The sequence below is a fragment of the Heterodontus francisci genome, chromosome 7 (assembly GCF_036365525.1).
Source record: "Heterodontus francisci isolate sHetFra1 chromosome 7, sHetFra1.hap1, whole genome shotgun sequence".
Taxonomy (NCBI): Eukaryota; Metazoa; Chordata; class Chondrichthyes; order Heterodontiformes; family Heterodontidae; genus Heterodontus; species Heterodontus francisci.
This window is the reverse complement of record NC_090377.1, coordinates 6,792,590-6,816,741: the sequence shown is the minus strand read 5'-3', so window position 1 is coordinate 6,816,741 and position 24,152 is coordinate 6,792,590. Positions and strand designations below refer to the sequence as shown.

At 43.9% G+C, this 24,152-nt stretch overlaps 1 protein-coding gene across 2 annotated transcripts in view; it reads right to left on the bottom strand.

Annotated features, from left to right (window-relative positions):
• Window positions 1-3,070: 3,070 nt before the first annotated feature.
• Window positions 3,071-24,152, bottom strand: part of LOC137371820 (FYVE and coiled-coil domain-containing protein 1-like) — a 71,428-nt gene continuing 50,346 nt past the window's right edge. For both annotated transcript variants that reach the window (XM_068034728.1, XM_068034729.1), the window contains 3 exons: window positions 16,231-16,337; window positions 5,685-5,831; window positions 3,071-4,246 (listed from right to left, as the gene is read on the bottom strand). In XM_068034728.1, coding sequence (XP_067890829.1) covers window positions 4,141-4,246; window positions 5,685-5,831; window positions 16,231-16,337 — 360 coding nt within the window. In that variant the 3' untranslated portion in view covers window positions 3,071-4,140. The remainder of the gene's footprint in view (window positions 4,247-5,684; window positions 5,832-16,230; window positions 16,338-24,152) is intronic.

Below are 24,152 nucleotides of genomic sequence, written 5' to 3'. Positions count from 1 at the left end.
GAAAAGGACAAGGAGAGGAGAGGAGAGGATAGGTGGCCGAGTGATAGAAGGGAGTGAAGAGCTGCGAAGATGTTACAGTTCAATTGGTGGTTGGAGCACCTTGCTGCCAAGTCTACAGTCCTGTCTTCCAGTTAGGGGTGGGCTCTTCGCCCGTGTAGGTTCGAGCCGCCCGATTATCTCCTTTTCCTGCTGTTGTATAAGGACTTTCGTAAACCGGGCAGCTCCAGCCATCCCAAGCCAGACAGTTGGGGTGGGGAGGGAGCCCCCTTTGTGCAGGATGGAAGGTAAACACAAGAGCAAGTACAGGGGCTCCCTATAGAATTTGGCAGCAACATCCCTGGATCTTCCGGTGCCTCCTCCCTCCCCCAACAGTCCAAACAACCAACAGTTCTCTGGTGCTCCAGCACCCACCTCTCCAAAATGACTTGCAGGTCACCTTTGTCCTTGAATAAAGTCCATCAGTTCCACAGTTAAAGTTGTAAATGCAGCTCTCTCCACTCTGCTGTCTCCTCTTCAGTTACTCCATTCTCTCCACTCCAGTTTCAGCAACACAGGTGCAGCTGCTCCCCCTGATTGCAGACAGGAAGTGCTTCACAAATTGCTCGGCTAATCCCGTGCTGTACCCGCCCTGGGAGGTATAGAGGGAGCTTTACTCTGTATCTAACCCCGTGCTGTACCTGTCCTGGGACTGTTTGATGGGACAGTGTAGACTCTTGAGGGAGAAAGGGGAGCTTTGCACGGGAAGTCACTCACACATCACAACATTACATGTTTATGCAATTGTGAGGTTTCCCTGAGAGTTGTGGAACAGGGTAGAGCGATGATATAACAGTTTGTGCAAGACTTTGCAATATTGATGTTGATTTTTAGGACTGTGGTCAGTTATTAGGCAAACTTTGCAGAGCTACAGAATTGTTAATGCAGCAAGCCTTATGAAACAGGTCATGTGGGTGTCCTTGCCAGTCTCGGGAGATGCTGCAGTCAAAACAAAGAAACTGAAGTTTTCCTCTTTTTACCCTTTTGTTCCCCTTGCTCTTCTCTTCTCTCCTGTCTGGGAGGTTCTGTCTCTTGTTGAGAATAGACCACAGGCATTACCATCACTGCAAAATATGGAATCACCTTTAATGGCAGCTGTTGGAGTATGGGATCTTGGGTACTGGCAAACTCCATGATGCCGGTGGCTTCGGCACTACGAGAGTTGGTTGAGGTGAAATGGTGGGGTGGTCCTACCAATTTCCTCTGGATCCCATGGGATTTTTTTTTAGCAGTCTGCCATGTGAGACCTTGTCAAAAGCCTTGCTATAATCCATGTAGACCACATCAACTGCACTACCCTCATCAATCTTCCTTGTTACTTCTTCAAAAAATTCACTCAAGTTGGTCAGACACGCCCTTCCCTTAACTAATCCATGCTGACTGTCCTTGATTAGTCTGTGCCTTTCTAAGTGACAGTTTATCCTGCATCTCAGACTAGATTCCAATAATTTACCCACTGCTGAGGTTAGACTTACTGGCCTGTAATTATTCGGTCTATCCCTCGTTCCCTTTTTAAACAGAGGTACGACCTCCAATCCCTCGGTACCACACCTGTATCCAGTGAGTATTGGAAAATGATGGTCAGACCTTCTGCTATTTCCTCTCTTGCTTCTTTTAACATCCTGGAGTACATTTCATCTGGCCCTGGTTCTTTATCCACTTTCAAGGATGCTAATCCCCTTAATACGTCCTCTTTCTCTATGTTTATCACAACCAATAATTCACACTCTTCCTCCTTAACTACAATGTCTGCTTTGTCCTCCTCTTTAGTGAAGACAGACACAAAGTATTCATTAAGAACAATACCAACATCTTCTGCTCCTACACATAGGTTACTTTTTTGTTTTTTTTATGGGCCCTACTCTCTCCTTAGTATTCCTCTTACTCTTAACATATTGATAAAACATCTTCGGGTTCACCTTGATTTTGCTGCCAAAATTCTTTCATGCCCTTGCTTTGCTTTCCTAATTTCCTTTTTGATTTCACCCCTCCACTTTCTATACTCCTCTCGGTTTGCTGTAGTTCTGAATTCTCCATGTCTAACATAAGCTTTCCTTCTCTGGTTTATCTTACCCTTTAAGCTCCTTGACATCCAGGAGATGCTAGATTTGACTGTCCCACCCTTTTTCTTTGTGTTTACTTATGTCTACTCTAAACCCATTGAATCTCCCCTTTGAATGCCTCCCACTGCTCTGACACTGATTTACCTTCAAGTAACTGTTTCCAGTCCACTTTTACTAAATAATTTCTCAGCTTAGTAAAATTGGCCTTACCCCAATTTAGAACTTTAACTCCTGTTCTATCTCCAAGGAGCACAGGTAAAAGAGCAACAAGTAACATTCGTGCCACACAAGTGCCATCTACAAGATGCATGACAGCAACTTGCCAAGCCTCCTTCGACAGCACCTTCCAAATCCGTGACCTCTACCACCTAGGAGGACAAGGGCAACAGCTGCATGGGAACACCACCACCTGCAAGTTCCCCTCTAAACCACACACCATCCTGACTTGGAACGAAATCGCCATTCCTTCACTGTCACCGGGTCAAAACCCTGGAACTCCCTCCCTAATGGCACTGTGGGTGTACCTGCACCAGATGAACTGCGATATTTCAAGAAGATGACTCACCACCACCTTCTCAAGGGCAATTAGGGATGGGCAATAAACGTTTTCACTTGCCAGTGACATTCATATCCCATGAATGGCTAAATAAAAGGAGCAATCCCTGCAGGGAAAGGCATTGATCTCATTATTGTATTTGTAGGTAAAATAACAGCCACAAACCCTCCCATCCAGGCAGTGAAACAGGAGAGTAAAGTAGTAAAGTGCTCATCTTATCAATCGCTCCCAATCTGCTTGTGAAAACAATCAAGTCCATGGAAACCTCACATGGATATTTACCCACTTGGTGTCTGAATTCCTCATGGTCACCAACAGCTCCCTCGGATTATCCTGGACTCTCCAGGGATTAATGTCCCCGACATTACTTTGAGCAACCCAGGAGAAAAATCATAAGGGCATTAAAACCACTACGTTTATTTTTTCATTTTCTTGGTTTATTTGTTGGAAAAAATATCAGAGATACCAAAAAGTCTGTTTGACTGATAATTAAAAATCCTCTAATTGGATGAAAGATCCCAAGTCACCATTCAAAGAAAAGCAGGGGAGTTCTCCCGATGTCCTTGGCCAATACTTACCCTTCAACCAACATTCTTAAAAAACAGATTATCGGGTCATTATCATTCTGCTATTTGTGGGATCTTGCTATGTATAAATTAACTGCCATGTTTCCTACACTACGACAGTGACTGCACTGGTTATGAAAATATAATGCAAATATACTAAACAACAATGATCCAAAGACACTGAATCAAAATTCATGCCTGTACCATTATTCCCCTGTTAATGTCAATGTTGCAGAGCAAAAGAGCAAACACTCGGGAACAGCACAGAATGGCTCAGTGCAGCTTCGGGACGAGAGCACTATAGTGTGTGTGCACACTCCTGAAGTTGCTGGCACTTTCACCAGTGTAATGATCGTGAATGCAGACAGGCCACCCTCACCTGGAAGGAACAGAGGTGGGAGAATGTAAGCTTGACTGCCATTGTGAGAGGCAGTCCCCTGTGGTGGTGGTCTGCAGATGACCTAAAAGAAGATGGTACGACCTTGTAATTGCCCCCATCCAACTGGACACTTCAGGGAATACAGACATGGCTGGAAGTGAAAGGGCATGTGATGAAAACGTCTGGAATATGTCCATATAGAGTTGGCCATCCTCTCCCTCGCTCTGTCAGTGTAAACACTGGTGAATTGTGGACACAACTTGGTCAGGACATCTTGTCAGACCTTGCAAACGTCCACTGCCTTTGGAAATTGCAGCTGCAAAATTGGATGCAAAATGGGTGCGATTGAATGCTCAGGCACTGCTCCTGAGTATTAACATTGGCTTATCGGAAATTCTACCCTTCAGTATCTCAAACAGAAAGTGTTCACCCATCCCATCACCAACATATGGAAAAGGATCTGAGTTCTACCCAGCCAGGCACCAACAAAACACAGACCCTTTGAAAGTCTTCCTGGCGCCATCAGCTCGCTGATTAAATTCACTTCTTGCTCCCAAATCGATCTCTTCTTGACAAATGTTTCTGATCCGATTGCCGCTGATTAAACTCCAACTTATCTGATTTCTGCCAAAGAATATCCTTCTCCCTGTGAGACACAGTGAATCAATTCAGTCACAATAAAACTATGCAAACTATCACACTCACTATACATTTCATCACACATCTTGTCATACTCTTTTTTTAAATTCTGTCAGGGGATGTGGGTGTCGCTGGCAAGGCCAGCATTTGTTGCCCATCCCTAATTACTCTTGACAAATGAGTGGCTTGCCTGGCCATTTCAGAGGACAGTTAATAGTTAACTATATTGCTGTGGGTCTGCAGTCACATGTAGACCAGGTAAGGACAGCAGATTTCCTTCCCTAAAGGATGTTAGTGAACCAGGTGGGTTTTTACAACAATCAATGATAGTTTTATGGCACCATTACTGAGACTAACCTTTAATTCCAGATTTTTTCATTAATTAATTGCATTTATTAATTAAATTTTTAATTCCAGCAGCTGCCGTGGTGGGATCGGAAAACATGCCTCCAGAGTATAAGCCGCAGCCTCTACATTACTAGACCACCTCCCCCACACCCCATATCACTTGCTACACAGTCCCTCACACTCACTAGCACCCTCACACACGCTGACACCCTGTCACACTCACTGACACTCCCTCACACTCACTACACACCCCCTCACTCACTACACATCCCCTCACACTCACTACACACCCCCTCACACTCACTACACACCCCCTCACTCACTACACATCCCCTCACACTCACTACACACCCCCTCACACTCACTACACACTCCCTCACACTCACTACACATCCCCTCACACTCACTACACACCCCCACACACTCACTACACACTCCCTCACACTCACTACACACCCCCTCACACTTACTACACACCCCCACACACTCACTACACACCCCCTCACACTCACTGCACATCCCCTCACACTCACTACACACCCCCACACACTCACTACACACCCCCACACACTCACTACACACTCCCTCACACTCACTACACACCCCCTCACACTCACTACACACCCCATCACTCACTACACACTCCCTCACACTCACTACACATCCCCTCACACTCACTACACACCCCCACACACTCACTACACACTCCCTCACACTCACTACACACCCCCTCACACTCACTACACACCCCCACACACTCACTACACACCCCCTCACACTCACTACACATCCCCTCACACTCACTACACACCCCCACACACTCACTACACACTCCCTCACACTCACTACACACCCCCTCACACTCACTACACACCCCCACACACTCACTACACACCCCCTCACACTCACTACACACCCCCTCACACTCACTACACACTCCCTCACACACTACACACCCCCTCACACTCACTACACACCCCCACACACTCACTACACACCCCCACACACTCATTACAAATAATAAAACCCTTCTTCTGATGATCACTCAGTTCAGTTCAGTTTGTGGTTCAGTGATTTGTGTTTTTTCAGATCCTCACCTGAGTAATTCCACTGTCCTCTCCTTCAGTGATCTGACTGTCTCGCTGAGATCCTGGATTTCGCGGTGCAATTCCTCCTCTCTGATTTTTGCATCTTCTTGTGTGTTTTTCAAAGTCTCCTTCAGATCTTCTTCAGCTCTTCTGGCTCTGCGAATGGATGTAGAAAGTGAACATCATCAATGCAGGAGATTAAACAGAGCTGCACCCACCCTCCACTTTAACTTCAACTTTTCACCAAGCAATTTCAACCACATTTCCTGATGTGGAGCTCTCACAGGAAAATCAGAATCAGCCCTGACCATCCGATTGGCTTCCAATCGACCAATGACCTGATTTAAAAATTCTCACCCTTGTTTTCAAATCCCTCTATGGCCTCACCACTCCCTATCTCTATAATCTCCTGCAGCCCCACAACCCTCCAAGATCCCCACCCTCCTCTAATCCTGGCCTCTTGTGCATCCCCGATTTTAATCACTCCACCATTGGCGGCCGTGCCTTCAGCTGCCTGGGCCCCAAGCTCTGGAATTCCCTCCCTAAACCTCTCTGACATTTTTTAAAACCTCCCTCTTTGACATTGTGTTTTATCACCTGTCTTAATATCTCATTCGCTGTAAAAAATGCTAGTTAGGCCACAGCTGGAGTACTGTGTACAGTTCTGGTCACCTCACTATAGGAAGGATGTGATTGCACTGGAGAGGGTGCAGAGGAGATTCACCAGGATGTTGCCTGGGCTGGAGCATTTCAGCTATGGAGAGAGACTGGATAGGCTGGGGTTGTTTTCCTTAGAGCAGAGAAGGCTGAGGGGGGACATGATTGAGGTATACAAAATTATGAGGGGCATTGATAAGATAGATAGGAAGAAACTTTTTCCCTTAGCGGAGGTGTCACTAACCAGGGGGCATAGATTTAAGTTAAGGGGCAGGAGGTTTAGAGGGGATTTGAGAAAAAGAATTTCACCCAGAGGGTGGTTGGAATCTGGAACACACTGCCTGAAGGGATGGTAGAGGTAGGAACCCTCACAACATTTAAGAAGTATTTAGATGAGCACTTGAAACGCCATAGCATACAAGGCTATGGGCCAAGTGCTGGAAAATGGGATTAGAATAGATAGGTGCTTGATGGCTGGCACAGACACGATGGGCCGAAGGACCTGTTTCTGCGCTGTATAACTTTATGACTCCATGACTCATTCTGTGGTTTAGTGTCAATAACCAATGACAAGGCTGTGAAGTGCCTTGGGACACTTTAGTAGTTTAGAGATGTTATATAAATGCAAATTTTGGTTGTTGTGAATCTGATCCCATTCTTAATGTAAAATAAACATACAGTAGCTGCAGTGATACAGGAGAGTATATCTGGATTGTTGATTGGTGCAAATTAATCAGATATTCTGCACAGTTGGGATAATTAGCCCTGACATGCAAGATCATAAGAATATAAGAAATAGGAACTCGTGTAGGCCATTCGGCCCCTCAAACCTGCACCACCATTCAATAAAATCATGGCTGATCTGATTGTGGCCTTAACTCTACTTTCCTGCCTGCCCCCCATAACCCTTGAATCCCTTGTAGATCAAAAATCTGTCTAACTCAGCCTTGAATATAATCAGTGACCCAGCCTCCACTGCTCACTGGGGAAAAGAATTCCACAGACTAGTGACCCTCTGAGAGAAGAAATTCCTCCTGATAGCCATCTTAAATGGGAGACCCCTTATTTTGAAACTGTGCCCCCTAGTTCTAGACTCCCCCACGAGGGGAAACATCCTCTCAACATCTACCCTGTCAAACCCCCTCAGAATCTTATATGTTGCAATAAGATCACCTCTCATTCTTCTAAACTCCAGTGAGTATAGGGTCAACCTGCTCAACCTTTCCTCATAAGACAAACCCCTTCATCCCAGGAATCAGCCTAGCAAATCTTCTCTGAACTGCATCCAATGCAAGTATATCCAAGCTTATGTAAGGGGACCAAAACTGTACACAGTACTCTAGGAGTGGTCTCACCAATGCCCTGTGCAGTTGTAGCAAGACTTCCCTACTTTTACAGTAAAAGCAAACATTCCATTTGCCTTCCTGATTAGTTACTGTACCCACATGCTAACTTTTTGTGATTCATGTACAAGGAAACCCAGATCCCTCTGTTCCACAGCATTCTGCAGTCTCTCTACATGTAAATAATATACTGCTTTTCTATTCTTCCTGCCAAAGTGGACAACCTCACATTTTCCCACATTATAATCCACATGAATTTTTTTTCTCACTGACTTAACCTATCTATATCTCTTTGCAGACACCTTGTGTCCGCCTCACAACTTGCTTTCCCACCTATCTTTGTATCGTCCACAAATTTGGCTACAATACATTCGGTCCCTTTATCCTAGTCATTTCCTACATTACAACAGTGTAACACTTCAAAAGTCTTTCATTGGCTGTAAAGCACTTTCAGATGTCCTGAGGATGCAAGTCTCTCTTTTTGGTTCCACTTGACGTGCTGTCTCCATGCAGACATGTCCACCTATAGTGGAGAAATGCTGAGAATGGCTATCACATGGACACTAATGGTGACTGGCTTCATTCTGGGGTCATAACACAAGAACACAAGAAATAGGAGCAGAAGTAGCCCATATGGCCCATCGAGCCTGCTCCACCATTCAATATGATCATGGCTGATCTTAGGATTCAACTCCACTTTCCCACCCACTCACCATATCCCTTGATTTCCTGACAGTCCAAAAATATGTCTATTCGAGCCTGAAATGTATTTAACGATGGAGCATCTACAACCCTCTGGGATAGAGAATTCCAAAGATTCACAACCCTTTGAGTGAAGTAATTTCTCTTCATCTCAGTCCTGAATGATCGGCCCCTTATCCTGAGACTGTGTCCCCGTGTTCTAGATTCCCTGACCAGTGGGAACAATCTCTCAGTGTCTACCTTATCCAGCCCTTTCAGAATCTTATATGTTTCAATGAGATCACCTCTCATTCTTCTAAACTCCAGAGAATACAGGCCCAATTTACCCAGCCCCTCACCCCAGCGATGAATCTAGTGAACCTTCACTGCACTGCCTCCAGTGCAAGTATATCCTTTCTGAAATGTGGAGACCAAAACTGCACATAGTATTCCAGATATGGTCTCACCAAAACCCCGTACAATTGTAGCAATACTTCCTTATTCTTGTACTCCAGTCCCCTTGCAATAAAGACCAACATGCTATTTGCCTTCCTAATTGCTTGCTGTACCTGCATGTTAACTTTCTGCGTTCCTTGTACAAGCACACCCAAGTCTCTTTAAACATCGCCACTAACAAGTTGCACACCTTTTAAAAAATATTCTGCTTTTCTATTCTTACGACCAAAGTGCATAACTTCACACTTCCCTACATTATACTCCATTTGCCATCTTGTTGCCCTCTCACTTCACCTGTCTATATCTCTTTGCAGCCTTTCTACATCCTCCCCACAGCTTACCTTTCCACCTACCTTTGTATAATCAGCAAACTTAGATACATTACTATCATGCAGACCCCCACCTGCCAAGAATGAGGCATATTAATTTTGTCATATGAAGCATAAGTGGTCAAACCAGCTAGTCACATGACTAACCTGCTGAGCAACCTGGGTTTTTTTTTAATTGTGCCAAAGAGAAAAGCAGAAGGCTGTTTGATCTGGAACTTGGAACAAGGAAGCCTCTCTCTCTCTCTCCCTCTCCCTCTCTTTCACTTTCTCCCAAGTCACCGGACCCACAGAAGACACGAAAACCTCAGAGAAAAGACTCTGACCTCGAAACAAGTTGAAGCGTGAACTGGGCCCCAACGAATTGCAAGTCTGACTGGCAACCAAAGACTTCACAACAAACTCAAAGGACAGTAAACCAGAAACCTATCTATTGCCTCAAACTTTTCCCCTTTATTCTTTTCTACTTTTCTGTCTCTATCTGCGTGTGTGTTTATCAAGTATGCATGCTAGCATGGTCATGCTGCATATTCGTAGTCGTTAACCAGATTAGAGTTTAAGATTAATAAACTTCTACCTTTCTTGTTTAAATTCTAAGAAAACCTGTCTGAATTGATTTCTTTGCCTTACAATTGGAGCAGTGAACAAGGATTCACTGAGGGGAAGCTAAAAACACGGTGTTTTTAAAATTAAACCCTGTTACGATTAAACCAGGTAAAGGCTGAGAGGGAACCGCTAGACCCCTTCTCACCTGGTGGTAACATTACTTTCTGTCTCTTCATCTAAGTCATTAATATAGATTGTAAATAGCTGAGGCCCCAGCACTGATCCTTGCGGCACTCCACTAATTACTGCCTGCCGACTTGAAAATGTCCTGTTTATACCCACTCGTTGCCTCCTATCTGTTAACCAATCCTCTATCCATGCTAATATATTACCCCCAACTCCATGAGCCCTTATCTTGCCTATTAATCTTTTATGTGGCACCTTATTGAATGGCTTTTGGAAATCCAGGTATACGACATCTACTGGTTCCCCTTTATCTACCGGACGAGGTACATTCTCAAAAAACTCTAATAAATTTGTCAAACAGGATTTCCCTTTACTAAACCATGTTGACTTGTTCTAATCAGACTGTGCTTTTCTAAGTGCATTGTTAAGACTTCATTAATAATAGATTCCAGCATTTTCCCAAAGACTGATGTTAGGCTAACTGGCCTGTGGTTCACTGTTTTCTCTCCCCTCCTTTCTTCAAAACATTTGCCAATTCCCAATCTGATGAGACCATTCCAGAATCTAAGGAAATTTGGAAATCATAGCTAGCGCTTTTATCTCTTTTAGAACCATAGGATGTAAGCTATCAGGTCCTGATTTTAGCCCCTTAAGTTTCTCCACTATTTTTTCTCTGCTGATATGAATTTCCTTAATTTCCTCACTCTTTTTAGCCCTGAGGTTTCTGACTATTTCTGGTATGGAACTTGTGTCTTCTACTGTGAAGACAGGCACAAAATATTTGTTCAATGTCTCTGCCATTTCCTCATTCCCCATGACAACTTCTCCTGTCTCTGCTTCTAAGGGATCAATGTTTACTTTAGCTACCCTCTTCCTTTTGATATACTGATAAAAACTCTTACAATCTGTTTTTATATTGCTGGCTAGTTTACTCTCATTCTATTTTTACCTTTTTTAATCAACTTTTTGGTGGCCCTTTGCTGGTCTCTAAAACACTCCCAATACTCAGACGTGCTACTCCTTTTTGCAACATTGTAAGCTTTTTCTTTTAATCTAATACTCTCCTTAACTTCCTGAGTGAGCCACGGACGGTCTTTCTGGCTGAGTTTTTGTTTTTCAAAGGAATGTATTTTTGTTGAACATTTTGAATTGTTTCTTTAAAGGTTTCCCACTGTTCATTTACCACCATACCTTTTAGTCTACTTATCCAATTTATCTCAGCCAGTTCTCCCCTCATGCCTAAATAATTGGCTTTAAGTTTAAGATTCTTGTTTGTGATTGGAGCATGTCACTTTCAAACTTAACATGGAATTCAATGGTATTATGATCACTGTTTCCCAGTGGATCTTTTACTGTGACATTGCTAATTAACCCTGCTTCATTACACAATACTAGATCTAAGATAAAAACAAAATACTGCAGATGCTGGAAGTCTGAAATAAAAACAAGAAACACTGGAAATACTCAGCAGGTCTGGCAGCATCTGTGGAGAGAGAAGCAGAGTTAACATTTCAGGTCAGTGACCCTTCTTCAGAACTGACAAATATTAGAAATGTAAAAGGTTTTAAGCAAGTACAGCGGGGGTGGGTCAAAAGGTAACAAAAGAGAAGGTGTTGATAGGACAGGGTCACAGAGAATAACTGACCGGAAGGCCATGGAACAAAGGCAAACGGTATGTTAATGGTGTGCTGAAAGACAAAGCGTTAGTACAGAGAGGGTGTGAATAGACTGTGAAGCACAGAGCACTCCGAGCACAAACATAAAAAGACACATCAAAAAAACCAAAACAGTGGGTAAGCACAGTGGAAACAAACTAAACAAACTGAAAAACCTAAAATAAAATAACCAAATAAAAAAGGAAAAAGAAAAAAAGAAAAAATAACTAAGCATAAAAAGTGGGGCCCATCATGCTCTGAAATGATTGAACTCAATGTTCAGTCCGGCAGGCTGTAGCGTGCCTAATCGGTAAATGATGTTGTTCCTCGAGCTTGTGTTGATGTTCACTGGAACACTGCAGCAATCCCAGGATAGAGATGTGAGCATGAGAGCAGGGGGAGTTGTTGAGATGGAAAGCAACCGGAAGCTCAGGGTCCTGCTTATGGACTGAGCGGAGGCGTTCCGCAAAGCGGTCACCCAATCTGCGTTTGGTCTCGCCAGTGTAGAAGAGACCACATTGTGAGCAGTGAATACAGTATACTACATTGAAAGAAGTACAAATAAATCGCTGCTTCACCTGAAAGGAGTGTTTGCGGCCTTGGATAGTGAGGAGAGAGGAGGTAAATGGGCAGGTATTACACCTCCGGCGATTGCAAAGGGAAGGTGCCGTGGGAAGGGGATGAGATGGCGGGGGTATTGGAGGAGTGGATGAGGGTGTCGCAGAGGGAACTATCCCTTTGGAATGCTGACAGGGGAAGGGAGGGGAAGATGCCTTTGGTAGTGGCATCACGCTGGAGGTGGCGGAAATGGCGGAGGATGATCCTTTGGATCTGGAGGCTGGTTGGGTGGAAAGTGAGGACAAGGGGAACCCTGTCGTGGTTCTGGGAGGGAGAAGAAGGGGTGAGGGTAGAGGTGCGGGAAATAGGCTGGACATGGGTGAGGACCCTGTCAACCACTGTGGGGGGGAATCCTCGGTTGAGGAAAAAGGAAGACATATCAGAAGCACTGTCATGGAAGGTAGCATCATCAGAGCAGATGCGTCGGAGACGGAGAAACTGGGAGAATGGAATGGAGTCCTTTCAGGAGGCAGTGTGAGGAAGTGTAGTCGAGGTAGCTGTGGGAGTCGGTGGGCTTATAATGAATATTAGTAGACAGCCTATCCCCAGAGATGGAGACAGAGAAGTCGAGGAAGGGAACAGAAGTGTCGGAGATGGACCATGTAAAGGTGAGAGAAGGATGGAAATTAGAAGCAAAGTTAATAACGTTGTTCTTTGTTCCAGTCCTACTCAGGCCCCCTCCCCCAACTCTTTTTCCGGTACATTGTTGACTGTATCAGTGCCGTTTCCTGCTCCCGCCCAGAACTAGAAAACCTTTCTAAAATTGCTTCTGATTTCCACCCTTCTCTCACCTTTATATGGTCCATCTCCAACACTTCCCTTCCCTTGTCCTCACTTTCCACCCCATCAGCCTCCATATCCAAAGGATCATCCTCCGCCATTTCTGCCACCTCCAGCGTGATGCCACTACCAGTCGCATCTTCCCCACCTTTCCCCTGTCAGCATTCCGAAGGGATCGTTCCCTCCGTGACACCCTGGTCCACTCCTCCATTATCTCCACCACCTCATCCCCTTCCCACGGCACCTTACCCTGCAATCGCAGGAGGTGTAATACCTGCCCATTTACCTCCTCTCTCCTCACTATCCAAGGCCCCAAACACTCCTTTCAGGTGAAGCAGCGATTTACTTGTACTTCTTTCAATGTAGTATACTGTATTCGCTGCTCACAATGTGGTCTCCTCTACACTGGGGAGACGAAACGCAGACCGGGTGACCACTTTGCGGAACATCTCCGCTCAGTCTGAAAGCATGACCTCGAGCTTCCAGTTGCTGTCCATTTCAACACTCCCCCCTGCTCTCATGCTCACATCTCTGTCCTGGGATTGCTGCAGTGTTCCAGTGAACATCAACGCAAGCTCGAGGAACAGCATCTCATTTACCGATTAGGCACACTACAGCCTGCCGGACTGAACATTGAGTTCAATAATTTCAAAGCATGACTGGCCCCCTTTTTTATGCTTAGTTATTTTTTCTATTTCCTTTTTTATTTGGTTATTTTATTTCAGGTTTTTCAGTTTGTTCAGTTTGCTTCCACTGTGCTTACCCACTGTTTTGGTTTTTTTGATGTGTTTTTTTATGTTTGTACTTGGAGTGCTCAGTGCTTTAGTCTATCCACACCTTCTCTGTAGTAATGCTTTGTCTTTCACCACACCATTAACATACCGTTCGCCTTTGTTCCATGACCTTCTGGTCAGTTATTCTCTGTGACCCTGTCCTATCAACACCTTCTCTTTTGTTATCTCTTGCCCCACCCCTGCTTTACTTGCTTAAAACCTTTTACATTTTTAATAGTTGCTAGTTCCGAAGAAGGGTCACTGACCTGAAACGTTAACTCTGCTTCTCTCTCCACAGAGGCTGCCAGACCTGCTGACTAGATCTAAGATAGTTGGCTCCACAACATATTGCTGTCGAAAACATTCGACAAGCTTATCTTTGAGACCACTCCTGCCAATTTCATTGTCCCAGTCTATACGAAGATTAAAGTCCCTGACAATTATTGCATTGCCTTTGTTACAAGCTCCAATAATTTCTTGTTTCATGTTCTGTCCAATGGTATATGTAGGTGGCCTATAAACTACTCCCATCAGTGTTTTCTAATTCTTGCTATTCCTTATTTCTACCCATCTTGATTCGAATTCAATGCCTTCTGAGGCCCGATCCTTTCTCACTAATGCCCTTATGTCATCCTTTACCGTCCTTTACCATGCTAATTCTCTCTGTGCCTTTTGCTCTAATTGGATGATAGAGCCTCGTTCAAAGAGATTGGAAGCATTAAACTGCTCAAAGAGAACAGGTTCACATCAGACTGACAGTGTGAAGGACTCCTCAGTGTCCTCCTCCTCATTTTGTTTATCTAACACAGTTCTACAGCTCTCAATGGCACACAGAGGAAGGGGGTAGCTGTAATACGAGGTGGATGGAGTGAGGTCAGAATGAGATGCTGCCTCTAATCATGGGAAATCCAGGGAGACCGTGCAAGTGAAGCAGTGGACAGCCTGTCTGCAGATTGAGACTGGAATCATGTGTACGTCACATCGGGTAATCAGCGAACCAGTTGGGTTTTCACAACGAAATTGCCTCACGATAATTTTACCCAGCTATAGTCCACAAGTGACCAGATTTATTGAATTCAGTTCCACAGCTCGCCACGATGTGATTTGAACCCCTGACCTCTGGTTTGCTATTCCAGGACCAGAACCCTTACTGGACCCAATGACAGAATTGGTCATCTCTTTAGCCATTCAGTTTCCCTGTTAAGCCCTGGGTTTTTAGTTCGTGCAAACACTACAGCAGTACCTTGCATTACTCAGTGTGATAACCATTATAACCATGTGGTAACCAGGAGAATGGATAATGTAGGGTCTAATCCAACTAATCTCATCTCAGGGACACACAGTCACTAATCTGAAGCAGAAGGGAATGTACAGGGCCCCATCTAGTGGCCAAAAAGGCCTGTTGAGAAACACACATAATTGCACCAATAGTAAACACAGGGTAAGAGGAAATGATTCACTGTTGTCTGGTACTATACTGCCCCAGTGTGTCTCAGTGTCAGCTCCTGAACATTTTCTGTATACTTTCCGTGGAGTAGCTGATATTTAACAGCACAAGGCTGTATGAGAGAGATGATACTCACTGTCTGACCTACAGATAGGCTATAGGTCATTCGATAATCAAGTACGGGCTATGAACATTATTAAGTTTGGCGTTGCTGCATCTGCGGAAAAACTGTTGCCCCATTTCACCTTTGCAACACATTGTAGATTCTGGAGCAGTCAGAGTGTTGAGTGTAATCTGGGATGAGCTTTCCTCACGCTCGAGAGCACTCAATGATTATTTGCTTTATCTTCACACCCTTCCCTTGGTGAACAGTTTAGTTTAGAGATATAGCACTGAAACAGGCCCTTCGGCCCACCGAGTCTGTGCCGACCATCAACCACCCATTTATACTAATCCTACACTAATCCCATATTCCTATCACATCCCCACCTGTCCCTATATTTCCCGACCACCTACCTATACTAGGGGCAATTTATAATGGCCAATTTACCTACCAACCCGCAAGTCTTTTGGCTTGTGGGAGGAAACCGGAGCACCCGGAGAAACCCCACGCAGACACAGGGAGAACTTGCAAACTCCACACAGGCAGTACCCAGAATTGAACCCGGGTCGCTGGAGCTGTGAGGCTGCAGTGCTAACCACTGTGCCGCCCCTAACAGTGTTGAGCAGCATGAGGGTTCACAGACTGATTAACAACCTGACAGACTGCGACATGGACACTGCTTCCAATGGCCGTAACCATCTTTCTCCCAGCTGATAGGGTGCTTAGTCTTGTACGGTAGGAAGAGGGTGGGACTGGTTACCCACCGGACACGAGGATCCCTCCAGAATTCAGAGCTGGAGCTTGGCTCTTCACTCACCTGGACTGTCTGGACTGGAGTTTGAACTCTAAACCTTCTGGTTAAGAAGTAGCAATGTCACCGCTACTGGTGAACTAATTAAGCATTGAAACTGAGGATGACAACAGACAATTAGAAAGACCGACATGGAATGATACATGTTTGGAGTGGGACTGAGAGATCCTTACTGTGCTAGAGATTCAACCAGCGACAGGAGCTCAGCATCTTTGGATTTTAGTTCTTCTACCTTGTGTTGGACGTCCTTCCTCCCGATCAGTAAAGCTTCGTTTAGGGTCTGGATATAGGGAGAAAATAGAAGAATTCATCTGGAAGGAGAACTCACAACTCACTATCAAATTTTACTTGATACTTAACAAGACCTGAAAGTGCTGACTGTCTTTGTGATTGGGCTCCACAGGAACTGATAACCCCTCTGGTACCTCAGTCAAGTTCCTAATCCTGGATATTCAACTGCAGGGACATCACATCTGAGCCTGATCCTGTTCTCATGCACTCACTTTCCAAAAAGATTGACTTGACAGTGTTCAGGGGAAGGATCCCATGGCTGATTATTCCCCATCCAAACCCTACCTGTCAACAAGCAAAGAAAAAAGCCCAATCCCAAAGTCAGCCAGGAACACACATTCTCCTGTACATGCACATTTTCAGATTGCACTTGTGGGATATTTATGCACTCTCTGCTCACACACTCACTCTCTCCTCACACACACTCACCACGCACACACACACTGTCTCCTCACACACTCACTCTCTCCTCACACACACTCACCACGCACACACACACTGTCTCCTCACACACTCACTCTCTCCTCACACACACTCACCGCGCACACACACACTCTCTCCTCATATGCACACTCACTACTCACACACACACTGTCTCCACACACAATCACTCTCACCTCACGCACTCACTCTCTCCTCACACTCTCACTCACTACTCACACACACACATTCTCTCCTCACATACTCAGTCTCTCCTCACACACACACTCACTACCCACACTGTTACGACCGACTGCTCCAGTCAAGGCCCCCAATCAACATATACGATTCTGATTGTGGTGGGAAAAACGCACTGTTAATTCAATCCTGCCGCTCCACAGATTGTCTAAAATATCATTTAAAACTTTCCAAATTAAAGAATGACCCAGCCAAATTGTACCATCTATTAACCCCTGAATGAGGCTAACCAAACCAGGTGTCTTTAAATCAACAAATTAACTCTTTAATTAGAAGAACTAAATTCTTAAACACTATGAAGATATAAACAACATTTAAACTAAAAAAAATTAGAGTCCTTGCAAATTTACGTTCCAATGTTGCTTGAAGTCCTCACAGAATGTTGCTTGAAATCCTCACAGCCAACCGATGTGGAAAAAAAAAGGTTCTTCCACAGTAGAACAGTCCATAGTCTAACTCCAACAGTAGGTGATGCTTTCCTTCTCCAGCAAATTTCAACAATTAATGACTTGTAAACACTTTCAATAGAATCAATCTGACTTTAGAGTTTTTGAGGGATAACAGATTGTCAAAGTCTAACTTCCCTTCCTTCAATTCAAATTACCAGAGATCTCTGTTTTTGGCTTAACTTTTTTAGAATTTTGAGAGATAATAATTACACAGACTAAAATCATATTCCTTCAGTTTAAATGGTTGAGAGCTCTTTTTTTCAGGTGTTAAACACCGCAGCTGTCTACCTGTGTGTCCTCTGTGTCTGTGTTCTGTTAGAACAAACTGTCTTCAACTAAAAAGCCAGTTTAAAATTGAATTGTAACAAATGTATCGCTTGATACTCACTCCCAGTGGCTGTATCTATGGTAACAAGAATGGACCCTTTAAATCACAGTCTCCAAATGGCTGTTTCTAAGGCAACGAAAATGCACCTTCCTATAACTCCTGAAGCTTGTTGGTTCTTAAAGCAATATTGATCCTTTGCAAGCCTTAAAGGCACACCGCATATTCCCGAAAAAAAACTACAGGACCATGACACCTCCGCCCCTAGTAGAATGAAACACCATTCTTGAAATGTGTTTCATTACAATGGGTAAAAAAAATTGAAAAAATGCTGACTTTTTTCACTCATTTACAGATATGCACATTTCTAAAAAAAATGTTTAGTCCACAGCAACAAGTTCGACCAGAACATTTCGGCTTTAAATTTTCAAAAGGTTGTTCCAATTAACCCATTTAAAATTTACAAGCATAGACTTCCAATTGTTTTGTGTTTTCCTTCCAAGTGTCCCTATTGTCCATCACCTCAGCCAGGTGAGCTGTGCAGCTAGGAGCACTGACCACTACTGAGTTCACTATTCTCTGAGAAGTTTCTCGTGTACCCCTTAACCTATGTGACATCACTTGACACTGGAAAACTCTGTCCAGTGTAACAGAAGCTGAGTTTTTCTTACCCTGGGGTGTCAAAGGAATTTGACAGGTTTCCTCCAACACATCTGTCTCTTTAAGACACATTGTGTTGCCCAGTCTCTCCCCATAGTCCTTTAAATGAGAATTTGGGTAGGAGTCTGCTTTCTTTACCACAGTGACTTTTCTAGAGTCGATGAAAGTTTGAACCGTCCCACCAGGTTTAGTCATCAAGACCATCTGTGAATTCCAGCTGTCCTGACTAGGTTCATCTAAGCTGCCCTTCAGCATCCATTGTACCTCTGCTTCCACTTGGGCCTGTCTGTCTGGACCTAAGCAACAAGGATGTTGTTTTAAAGGAATGGCTCCCCCTATTGCCACATCATGTGTGGCTAAGATTGTACATCCTGGCTTATCCCTACAAGCTTTTTGAAACATTGTGAAAACCCTGGTTAGGACTTCACGTTGTTTTGCCTCCAAGTGTAAAAGCCTATTGTTTAATTTTCCTAGCCATTCTGCATTCGCTGATTGGATAGTTGGAGGTTCAATCTGAGAATTTCTTAGGCTTGTTTCCGCCTCATCCTCACTATCCTTTCCCTTCTCCACAATCCCGATTACCTGACATACCTGTACTGGCTTATCCACCTCCCTGCGGAAATATGGTTTGAGCAAATTAATGTGACGCAACTGGTTCTTCTTCCGGTGATCAGGGATGTCAATCAAGTAATCTACCTTACCCACTCTTTTGATCACTCTATATGGGTCACTGAACCGTGCTTTCACTGGTTCTCCCTGTGATAGTAACAACACTAAAACTTCATCCCCTGGTTTTATGGTCGGTTGTGGTTTTCCCACTGTTTGACAGGTGTGGCATGCCCTACAAAATTGTCTCACCTCCTTTGTAAGACCTGGCCAGTAATAATGTTTGCTTATGTGTGATTTGGTCTTCCAAATTCTCCAATGCCCTGAAAAGGGAATGTCGTGTGCTCACCTTAATAATCCTTGGTGATATTTAGGTGGTACCCCTATATGTTCAACAACTGTCCAGTCTTCATCGGCAGGTCTATGAGGCGGTCTCCATTTCCTCCTTAAAACCTCGTTTGCCATATAATAGCCTTCCGGAACTCATTTCACCTCAGCTTCTGACAGAGCCATCTGTGCTATTTGGTAGATCTCTGGATCAGCTTGCTGTGCTACAATGATAGACGATCTGTTAAACATCTCGTTTGGATTATCTAAATCCCCAAATAAGGTTTCAGATGCCTGATTATCTATTTGTGGTGCCCCTTTTACCTCCGACAATGGATCCTTTTTAGCCATTGCTCGGTAACTACACATGCAGGAAATATTCCCGGAACTTGCTCCTGCAATTGCTCTGTTTCCTTAATTTCACTTGGTTTCTCTGTAACTATAGGAGAAACTGATATTTTTGATCCAGCCAAATCGTTTCCTAGGAGTAGATCAATTCCCTTTACTGGTAAACTGTGGACAACACCTACAGTTACTATCCCAGATATTAAGTCACTCTCTAGGTGTACTTTATACAAAGGTACGGGTATACACTCCCCGCCAATTCCATTAACTAAAACTTTAGAGTTCAAGGTGCTCTCTGGTGGAAACCTCATATCTTTCCCCAGCAAGAGTGTTTGGGTTGCTCCTGTGTCCCTGAGTATAATGATAGGTTTTCCTGCCTCACTTACAGGATACAGAGATCCTCTCCCCTTTGACAAAAAAATCATTATAACTCTCAGGTAGTTTATTCTTAACCTCTACACTCCTCTTAGTTTTAATATCTGGTTTCACATTCACAGCTGTCGTTAAAGCTATAGCCTGGTCTGCCCTATTCTCAGTCAGAGTCTTTTCCTCTGCACTAGCTTTGCGTACCCCAACAAGTCCTGTGGGTTTACCTCGCAATTTCCAGCACTCTGAATGAAGATGACCCGTTTTGTGGCAATGATAACACTTTGGCTTGCAACCCTCACTTCTACCCTCAGCACCTTCCTTTCTGACCTGAGGAGGTGATCCTGGGGCATTCCCAGCTGTTCCCTCTTGTCCCCGGCTACTTGCCTTCCTTTCACTCTTCCACTTTCTATCCTTCTCGGGTTTATGGGGGTGATGGACAAAATAAGTTGGCTTATTCACAAAATCATCAGCAATTTCTGCTGCTTGTCTAGCTTTCAAAACTTTCAGGTTATCTATATGAGTTCTCACTACTGAAGAAATGGAGTTTCTAAACTCTTCTAAGAGAATCAATTCTCGAAGGTTCTCATACGTAGTTTCTATCTTTAATGCCTGTATGCAATGGTCAAAATTCATTTGCTTCACCCTCTCAAATTCTACATATGTCTGCCCAGTCAATCTCCGTAAGCTCCTAAACTTCTGACGGCAAGCTTCAGGGACTAACTCATACACAGCGAGTATAGCCTTTTTTGCCACCTCATAATCTGCAGAAGCCTCATCAGAAAGCATGGTATAAGCTTCATGAGCTCTGCCTACCAGCCCTGCATAAGCAGTGTCCAGTTTTCTTTCGGCCATTTCATCAGTTTGGCTATTTTTTCAAAAGATATGAAAAATGCCTCTACGTCCTTTTCCTCGAACTTAGAAAGCGCCTGTAAAATTTAAACAACTTCTCGCTGGGTCCTGATCTAAATTCAGATTCTTCCTGACCTGAATTTTCCCTGGATTTAAGACTACCCCTTTGTCTTAGTTCCATCTAGTTTAACTTATATTCCCTCTCTTCTCTTTCACTTTCTCTCTGAAATGCTCTCTTTCTCCCTTTCCTCCAATTCAAGTTTTCTTATTGCTTTTTCTTTTTCCCTTTCCTTTTCCTCATTTTCCAATTCAAGTTTTCTTAATTCTTTTTCTGCCTCAAGTTTTTTTGTTTCTAACTGATTCCTAGCCAATACCACTGCACCACTCTCGGACCTACTACCGTCTTGTTCCTCGTATTGCCCTTCATCTGTATTATCATCATCATCATCAGCAGCTTCTTCTACTAATTCCAGATGTTCGGCTATTATTACAATTATCTCTGCTTTTTTGGCACCCAATTTCAATTCCAACCCCAATTTCACTGCCAATTCTTTTAATTTATTCTTAATTAAAGTTATCAAATCACTCAGGGAAACATTCTGCTTTCCCAAAAACTCTGCTACAACCATTAATACCATAACAATGATATAGAATGCACCTTATTATACAAGAGACCTGGTTCTTTTAATTTCTTTGTAATTGGTGTCAGATTTAGATCCCAACAATCAAGTTTCCAATTGATAAGATCCCAGACTTGAGAGCAATTAATCTGATGCCAAACGCAACACACCAATTTAGATATGTTATCCCAGAGACGAGTAATTATTATGATTCCAATGTGAGCCCTCCAGATTAGTCAGTTTCTGATCCCAGACGCGAGTCACCAAATTAAATACGATTCAACTGCTAACAAGCCCCCAATTAATATGTTATTCAAATCCAGGACGAGCCCCCAATAAATATGTTATGCTCCAGTCAAAGCCCCCAATCAACATATACGATTCTGATTGTGGTGGGAAAAACGCACTGTTAATTCAATCCCGTCGCTCCACAGATCACCTAACGTATCATTTAAAACTTTCCAAATTAAAGAAAGACCCAGCCAAACTGTACCATCTATTAACCCCCGAATGAGGCTAACCAAACCAGGTGTTTTTAAATCAACAAATTAACTCTTTAATTAGAAGAACTAAATTCTTAAACACTATGAAGATATAATCAACATTTAAAATCAAAAAAATTAGAGTCCTTGCAAGAACAGTCCGTAGTCTAACTCCAACAGTGGGGGATGCTTTCCTTCTCCAGCGAATTTCAACAATTAACGACTTGCAAACACTTTCAATAGAATCAATCTGACTTTAGAGTTTTTGAGGGATAACAGATTGTCAAAGTCTAACTTCCCTTCCTTCAATTCAAATTACCAGAGATCTCTGTTTTTGGCTTGACTTTTTTAGAATTTTGAGAGATAATAATTACACAGACTAAAATCATATTCCTTCAGTTTAAATGGTTGAGAGCTCTTTTTTCAGGTGCTAAACACCACAGCTGTCTACCTGTGTGTCCTCTGTGTCTGTGTTCTGTTAGAACAAACTGTCTTCAACTAAAATGTCAGTTCAAAATTCAATTGTAACAAATGGATCACTTGATATTCACTCCCAGTGACTATCTATGGTAACAAGAATGGACCCTTTAAATCACAGTTTCCAAATGGCTGTTTCTAAGGCAACGAATATGCACCTTCCTATAACTCCTGAAGCTTGTTGGTTCTTAAAGCAATACTGATCCTTTGCAAGCCTTAAAGGCAAACCGCATATTCACAGAAAAAAACAAACTACAGGACCATGGCAACACAGAGACTCTCTCCTCAAACTCATTACTTACACACACATACACTCACTATTCACACGCACACTCTCTCCTCACACACACACTCCCTCCTCACACACACACTCCCTCCTCACACACACACACACGCACACACCCTCACTCAGCTGCAAGGTGATTGGTTGATGGGTCACTGCTATTGGGGACTAGCTCCAAATAGTTGGGTAAGTATCTCAAAAGTTTAAAGTTTATTTCAAATATAGTATTTTTTTTAGGGAGTTCTGTTGTAATGAGGACCAGGGAAGAAGGGCCCTACAGTAACTGAAATTAGTGGACATTAAGATCTTCCAGAAGGTTTAATTTAATTTGAAGGGTTAAGTCATAGCAGGAGAGCTCAAAGCCGTGGTGTGCTCCTCGTGCTCCATGTTGGAAGCCGGGAACATTTCCAGTGCCCGGGACCAGCATGTATGCAGGAAATGTATCCAGCTGCAGCTCCTGGAAGCCCGGGTTTCGGAGCTGGAGTGGCAGCTGGGGACACTGTGGAGCATCCACGAGGTGGAGAGTATCGTGGATAGCACGTATAGAGAGGTGGTCACACCGTAGGCTCAGACCCCACAGGCAGGTGGGGAATGGGTGACCACCAGGCAGAGCACTAGGCAGGCAGTTCAGGAATCTCCTGTGGCTATTCCCCTGCAAAACAGATATACTGCTTTGGATACTACTGGAGGGAATGGCCTCTCAGGAGAAGGCAGCAACAGCCCAACTCTGCTGCATAGGGGAGGAGTAAAAAGTGTGGGAGTGCAATAGTTATAGGGGATTCAATTGTAAGGGGAATAGATAGGCGTTTCTGTGGCCGCAACGAGACTCCAGGATGGTATGCTGCCTCCCTGGTACTAGGGTCAAGGATGTCTCAGAGCGGTTACAGGACATTCTGAAGGGGGAGGGTGAACAGCCAGTGGTCGTGGTACACATTGGTACAAACAACATAGGTGAAAAAAAGGATGAGGTCCTAAAAGCAGAATATAGGGAAGTAAGTTGAAAAGTAGGACCTCAAAGGTAGTGATCTCAGGATTACTACCAGTGCCACGTGCTGGTCAGAGTAGAAATAGCAGGATATATCGGATGAATACGTGGCTGAAGAGATGGTGTGAGGGGGAGGGGACATTGGGACCGGTTCTGGCGGAGGTGGGACCAATACAAACTGGACGGGTTACACATGGGCAGGACCGGGACTGATGTCCTCGGGGGAGTATTTGCTAGAGTGGTTGGGGAGGGTTTAAACTGAAATGGCAGGGGGATGGGAACCTTTACAAGGAGTCAGAGGAGGGGGGATCAAAGACAAGAACAAAAGACAGTAAGGGGAATAAGAAAA